Here is a 6713-nt window from a genome sequence, read left to right on the forward strand (position 1 = left end):
AAATGGGCAAATTACTAGAGAACCAGGTCTGAGCCCAATGGGGAACGGCGTTCATTGCAGCCCTAAAAGACAAACAAGGGGTATAGCATACTTCCGGCCCCCAAATCTGTGAATCACTAAGACCAAACAGAAATTGAAAGATTGGATGACCCTTCCTTTATCCTTATCTGGACGAATAAAGCTCTTCAAAATGATTGAACTGCCCAAGTGGCTATACGTTATACACATGCTACCAGTATGGATTCAGCATCTGCATGTCACAGAATTAAACAAGGCGCTTCGAGGCTTCCTCTGGCGAAATAAAAAAGCATGAATTGGCCTGGTAGTGCTAATGCGTCCATTGGCTGAAGGGAGGTCTGATGTGCCCCAACATTCATGTATATAATGTTGCCAACTTGCTCTGTTACCTCCGAGATTGGATGGGTGCCACAGACATTCTGACGCCCAAAAATCTGCTTCGGGACTGGTGTCAGCCCTTTGAATTGTGCAACTTACTTGTAGCTCCGAGGGCTGCCCTGCCCCCCCCCCCCACCCCCCATGTTCGAGAATTTCCCTTCGTTATGGCATGCCGTTCTGCGTGGAAAATATTATGTTCCCAACTACATGTCTCATGGCATACGTTAACTTTTGCAACCATTAGGGGGCTACCGACATTCTCTCCCAGTTGAGAAAACTCTGTGTTCACTCTATGGAAAGCAGCTGGCCTTACACACATTCACCAACTGGTTGACCCCCAATGGAAACCAGCTTCAATCCTTTACAGAATTACAAACAACATATGGGCTATCCCATACTGGATTTTTCACCTACTTACAAATTTGCCACTTCCTACAAATGTGGAAAAGCCACTCTACCGTAGTCACCAGTTAGAGTACCTTGAAATGGTTTTTCACACCACAATCTCAACGTATATCATGCTCGGGTATGGTGAAAAAACTCCTTCTCTTGAGCACATCAGACAGGATTGCTAAGTTAGCAGAGCTGTGGACTCAAGATCTAAACAGTCCGATTCCCGCTTCCCAACTCACATAGCTAAATGTGTGGAAAATGTGCAACTGAGGGAAACCCAATACAAACTTTTGCATAGAACCTACGTTCCTCCCCTTTTGGCCTACAAATGGAAATTGCATCACAGACTTGCCTCAAATGCGATGCGGACAGAGCAGCTCTACACCACAATTTCTAGGAATGTAACTTCATCCGGCAGTTCTGGGTTAAGGCCCTCCGTTACCTCAGCAGCCTTCTTGCGTTGGACTTACCCATGGATCCGAAATTATGCTTATTGTGTCTCATCAGGGAAACAGTGCCAGGGGTGCGCCTTCAAGCTCAATGCAGCTTTCTTAGTAAGGCTCTTTTACTGGTGAAACAGACAATCCTTACTCAGTGGTTGGTTAAAGAGCCTCCGTTGTTAACACACTGGCAGTTGAAATTATACAAGTTGGCCGTTTATGAGCACTTATCAGCAAAGACCTCCTCATCTAGCAAGAGATATGATCAGTACCTGGATATATGAAATCCATACCTGCTCTCTCTTAATCATCGAGCTCACAGCAAAATTCTGGACTCGACAACATGATGGTACCCTTGTATGGGAATGCCACACGCTTCATCCTTTCCAGTCAGTAGTGTCTTTAAGCAAAGATGACCCCCGGGTTCACTGAGGGACTTTTCATCAAGGACCCCATTCACTTGACGTCTAGGAAAACACAAGCCATATTACCCCAAGGATTCACAGATGCAGCGTGTTACAGATCTCTAACCCCATGACAGTCCAGGATAGATGCCTACACAGTCTGTTGTTTCTGGACTATACTGGACAGTGCTCAGGGAGAGGGGGGGGGAGGTCAGGGAGGGGAGAGGAAGGTGGGAATGCTTTCAGTTTTATTGCTAGACACTCTGGGTCAACATCTGCATTATCTCTGAATTTGTGCTCCCTATCTGATCTCTTGGGGGGGTTATTGTTACAAATAGCATTGTAAAGTGATTCTGCTGTTTTGTTACACCTTTACAAAAATGTATAAAGGTTTTTAAAAAAAAAAAGTACCCTACACTAAGCTATTTTTCAAATTTTCACTATAAAAATAAAAGGAAGACATAAGTGAAAATTTTGAAAACTAGGACTCCTTGATCAATTTTGAAATAGTCTGTAGATAGCAGCAGGTGAGAAAGTGTGACATGCAAATCTGCCGCACCTGTTAGCTTTAGTTCTAATTGGAGATGTCAATTTGTAGTGTATTTACATTGATTTAAAGTGTGTGTGTATGTACCATATATTCAGGTTTATTTTAAGTTCTTTTTCTTCAAACTATTTTTATTTTGGTAGTATAAAAAAGTTTTATTAAAATCTTTTAACAAAGCAGAGATAAATCTATAACATCAGAAAGCTAAGAGCTCAGATAAGCTGTCATGTATAATAGTATATCTCGCTCATAAGGGTGATGCATTGAAATAAGCGCAGTATCTCACCTATATTTAATCATACACTGAAGAGCTATTCCTTAGCATATGCACCAGTTTGTCAATTCATGGCAGTGCCATGAAGTTGTTTGCGTCAGTGTGCCTTTAGTGGTGATGTCCTCCAAAACGTAAATACAGAAAATCTGCCTGTATGAATCAATTGATTGCATAGCATGTGTTAGAATTTGCCTCCTAATGTTAGTCACACTCCCCTCGCCTAGCATTTTCTTTCTTTTGCACTCCACTCTGCTCCAGAAGTCCTGCTCCCACTTACAAGACCACCAAACATATGTAGGATCCCACTGCTCCAGATCCCCCTCCAGCACATTCTAGAGGAGGAAGGAGAGAACCTCACAAAGAACAGAGGATGCCTGTATGTCCTATGTTAACAGCTTGCCTGCTTTTATTTTGACAGAACTTGGAGAACAAATTTACCAAAGGGAGCTTGTGTGCTGTTGGTCACCTCAGTGGATCACGACCAGGCACCCATTGCTGGAGTGAGGGTTAATGTGCTCATGTCCACGCACCTACTCGAGCCCTGTGGGACGGGAAAATGCAAACTCACTTACGTGTGCAGAACTGATTTAAGGTACACTGTTGCATTCTCAATGGGACAGAATTTTCTTTGACAAAAAAATAATTTTTAGAAAGTGCTTCATTACTGTGATACCTGTGGCCTCTGCCATAGCTTTGTAGGTGCAAAAGAAGTATTCCTAGCTAGGCAATGGTCATGCATGCTACATGGGACTAATTGGTGCAGTATCACTTGAAGGAGTGACACAAGAAGATGCTCATTTCCTGTCTGATGTTGGCAGTGTGCTGACTTTCCTCTCTGTAATCGGATTGGCATTTATATTAGCAATTTAAAGAATGTCTTGGCAGCCACTCTGTGCCGTACCTGTGAACACACCCCAGGGCTGTGCTTTTCAAAACTCTTCTGAGGCATGACGGGCCATGCACAGTCTGATAAGGTCACACTGACGCTGCTCCTCCATAGGATTTTTGTTCTGCGTCCCTTAGGCTCTCCGTTCACCTCTGATAGCAACTTAGTTTTGGATGATCCTGGGTTCTTAAGAGATACAGGTATTGTAATGGAGAGAGCTTTTTCCACACATTACCTGTTTATTTATGTTCAACTTTTTATATCCAAGGGTCATATTTACAAAGGCTTTCCCTCATTTTGTGTGTATGGGGGTGGGGAAAAAAAAAACTTGGTAAATTTAAGCCAACTCGCAATACTTTTCCCCAAACTGAGTAGAACAAATCCCCAGTAGCTCAAATTTGCGCTTTCTAGCTAACGTTTCATTCAGGCCCTGTTATTTAAAGTTTTTTTTTCTAGACCGACATTCGTTGGCGACATCATATCTGTTTACAGATAAACATAACAACAGCAAGAAGCTTTACATTGTTGTCATTGCATTCCGGGAAAAGCATGTTATGGAATGTTACAACAGTCATTAGAATGTTTATAGGGCTCCTAAGCTCTATCTACAGAACTTAAACACCAAAAAAAAAAATCTTTAATACATTTGCCTGTCTGGACTAGCAAGTAAAAGATTAACACTGTGCACCACAAGTTTAAAAAAACAAAACAATTCCATCCTCAACAATGCTCAGAAAGCATTGTCAGTAGCTAGCAAGTACTTAATCTACTGTTTCTAGTTTCCTTTAGCGCTGTCACCTGATGTGACTTGTTTTGTTTCTGTACACTAGGGGCCATATGCCAGAATGGTACAACAAGGTGTTTGGGCATTTGTGTGCAGCTGAAATCGTCAAGCTACGGGACTCGTTTACTCATCGGATGCCTGAGACCAAAGAAGCGAGAACAAGGTGACCGCTGAAGGAGAGCCACCGTGCATTCAACACATCCAAATGTATGTCCCTGAGAACTGGTGACGGGCAGCTTCGAAGCTTTGCAAGTCACTTCTTTGACAAATAGTACCACGAGTTGGACTGTGCAAGTTATTGGAAGACTGGCAATACCGTACACTTTAAAGCTGCTGCTTGTCCTCGCGAGGCCTATAGGTCTTGACTGGAAAACAAGACTCTCTCTGGATTCTCAACATGCAAAACAAATGTATATTTTATTGTATTAGATTGAATAGCTTCTGAGAAGCAAAACCCCACAAAGCAGAATATATATTGTGGAATAATATGAAAATACTACATTCCTGTATGATATTCACTTTGTATGCGTATGTCATGTTAGTGCTTTGAAGGACTGGTGTATCCACTGGACTAACTGGTACTCTTCAATGTGTTCTCACTGAGATCAGGAAAGATTTGCACAGACACAAGTGTGTGAATGAGTGTTTTTGGTATTGAATGGATTATTATAAGTTGAAGCATGGTGTCTGGTACACTGGCAGAACAGACAAAATGATTTTGATGTAGTCTAACCTGGATTTTATTAGCTTATACAGAACAGGAGTTTCAGATCAAGAGGACTGTTGTGATCACGGGCCTTGGTCCTAATTCCAAAACCCAAAATTAGAGCCTGGTAAAATCAGAAGCAAAATAGGTCAGAGGAACTTTGTTACCTTTTGGTGTTCCCAGATTCTTTTTAAATTATATTTTGCTTTTAAGTCTTTGGATCATTATTGACAAATCCTCATCCAGCACAAATAACTGGAATTTCTACCAAGTTTGTGATCACTTTCCATAACTAGGGGTTTTGAGGTTTTAGATATGTCACACGTAAAAATATTAAATGTAGTAATTGTGGAAAAAGTAGAAAATGCATGAAGTTTGACACTTTTTTTCACCAGAGCAAGCAGTCCAGCCCTGCTTACTCTGGCGGGTTCATATTTGGATGGCTAGCAGGATAAAAACCTGAGATTTCTAATGCATGGCCAAACCACCTCTTTCATTGGGAAATGTTTTAAAACCATTGTTCGGAGACCACCTTACTTATTTCCCCTTTCTTAGTTCATTCGCAAACCTTTGTAGATTGACACATTTGCTTCCTGCAGTGAAGCAGTTTTTGTGCAACTTAGCTTCGGAATCAAATCTCATCTGGCCACGGTCCAAATGCAGACATTTGTGGTGTATCTCCTAAAAAATAAATGTTGTTGCATGTACTCCTGACTAAGTGTAATAATGAGCAAATTCCAGAGCGCTATATGTCTTATTTATCTAAATATTGTATAGGGATATTTTAGACTTAAGGGATGCAGTGCCCCCCTCAGAAAGCATCCATGTTCCTGTAAGGTTTTTTATATATATATATATAATTTTTTTATTTTTTTTTTTTTAAAGGAAGCTACATTTGAATTTTATCTTTTATCTTTTTGGGTTTTTTTCCTGAAAGCTTGTGTTATCTTTTGACCATCGTTGATTGTCTGTCTTTTTAGACCCAGGGATGCGCCTCAATGACAATCCTATATGGCAGTAGCTATAGTGACACAGAGGAGGGAGGCCCTCCTGAATTGCTTTTTATACAGGTTTTACTGTAGAATTGATGAGGAACGAGATGAGAGGTGCAGTACTTGCCATAAGTTAATTTTTGTACTGTTCCAAAGTGGATAGTGTATGAGTGACAGTTGAAAGAAGGATTTTTTTTTTTTTTAACCATTGTCAGTATTTCAACATTTTTTTATGAAGAATTTTTGTTAGAACCTGAAACCTTTAACAATTCCAGTATTGGTGTTCTTAAATATATAAACCTTATTCAGTTTATAAAGTTTCTTTTAATGTGTTAATTTTATATTGTACATACCATTCTGTTGGAACTTGTATTGCTTGTCCACCGTGTACTGTTGAGCATAGATAACGCATGTTAAAGATAATTATTTAAAATATACTTGTATTTATACCTCAAATATACATTATTTTTTTGTACCTCTAGGCTTTTTTTTTTTTGTTTGTTTGTAAATATGCTTTCGGTGATTAAGATCAAAGTGTAAAGGGCATAGGAAAAGGTTTATAACTTGCTGTGTATGTTTTTTGTACATAATATAATCAAGTGCACTATTAAATGTTGAAAATGGAGGGAACATCATATCATGTGCCTCACTATAATTTTAATTACATTATAAATTGTCTTTCCAATGGAGACTGCAAAACATAAAAGCATGGGGGACGGATATTTTGAACAATGATTTTGCTGGTTGCAGTAGCTGTGCAGATAATTAGGAAACATGATAATAAGACATTGAAGGGGCCTTATAAGAATCATAGAGGAAAATGACAAGGCCTGAAATGGCCTACCAGAGGAATTGGTGGAGGCTAGTATTTTAACATATTTTGGGCATGCA

At 40.0% G+C, this 6713-nt stretch overlaps 1 protein-coding gene across 4 annotated transcripts in view; it reads left to right on the top strand.

Moving 5' to 3' along the window:
- The window catches only part of DLC1 (DLC1 Rho GTPase activating protein), a 789115-nt gene extending 782658 nt beyond the window's left edge, over positions 1-6457 (top strand). For all 4 annotated transcript variants that reach the window (XM_029587197.1, XM_029587192.1, XM_029587194.1 and 1 more), the window contains 2 exons: positions 2873-3046; positions 4171-6457. In XM_029587197.1, coding sequence (XP_029443057.1) covers positions 2873-3046; positions 4171-4291 — 295 coding nt within the window. In that variant the 3' untranslated portion in view covers positions 4292-6457. The remainder of the gene's footprint in view (positions 1-2872; positions 3047-4170) is intronic.
- The last annotated feature ends 256 nt before the right edge of the window (positions 6458-6713 follow it).

Source organism: Rhinatrema bivittatum, chromosome 1 (assembly GCF_901001135.1).
Source record: "Rhinatrema bivittatum chromosome 1, aRhiBiv1.1, whole genome shotgun sequence".
Classification (NCBI taxonomy): Eukaryota; Metazoa; Chordata; class Amphibia; order Gymnophiona; family Rhinatrematidae; genus Rhinatrema; species Rhinatrema bivittatum.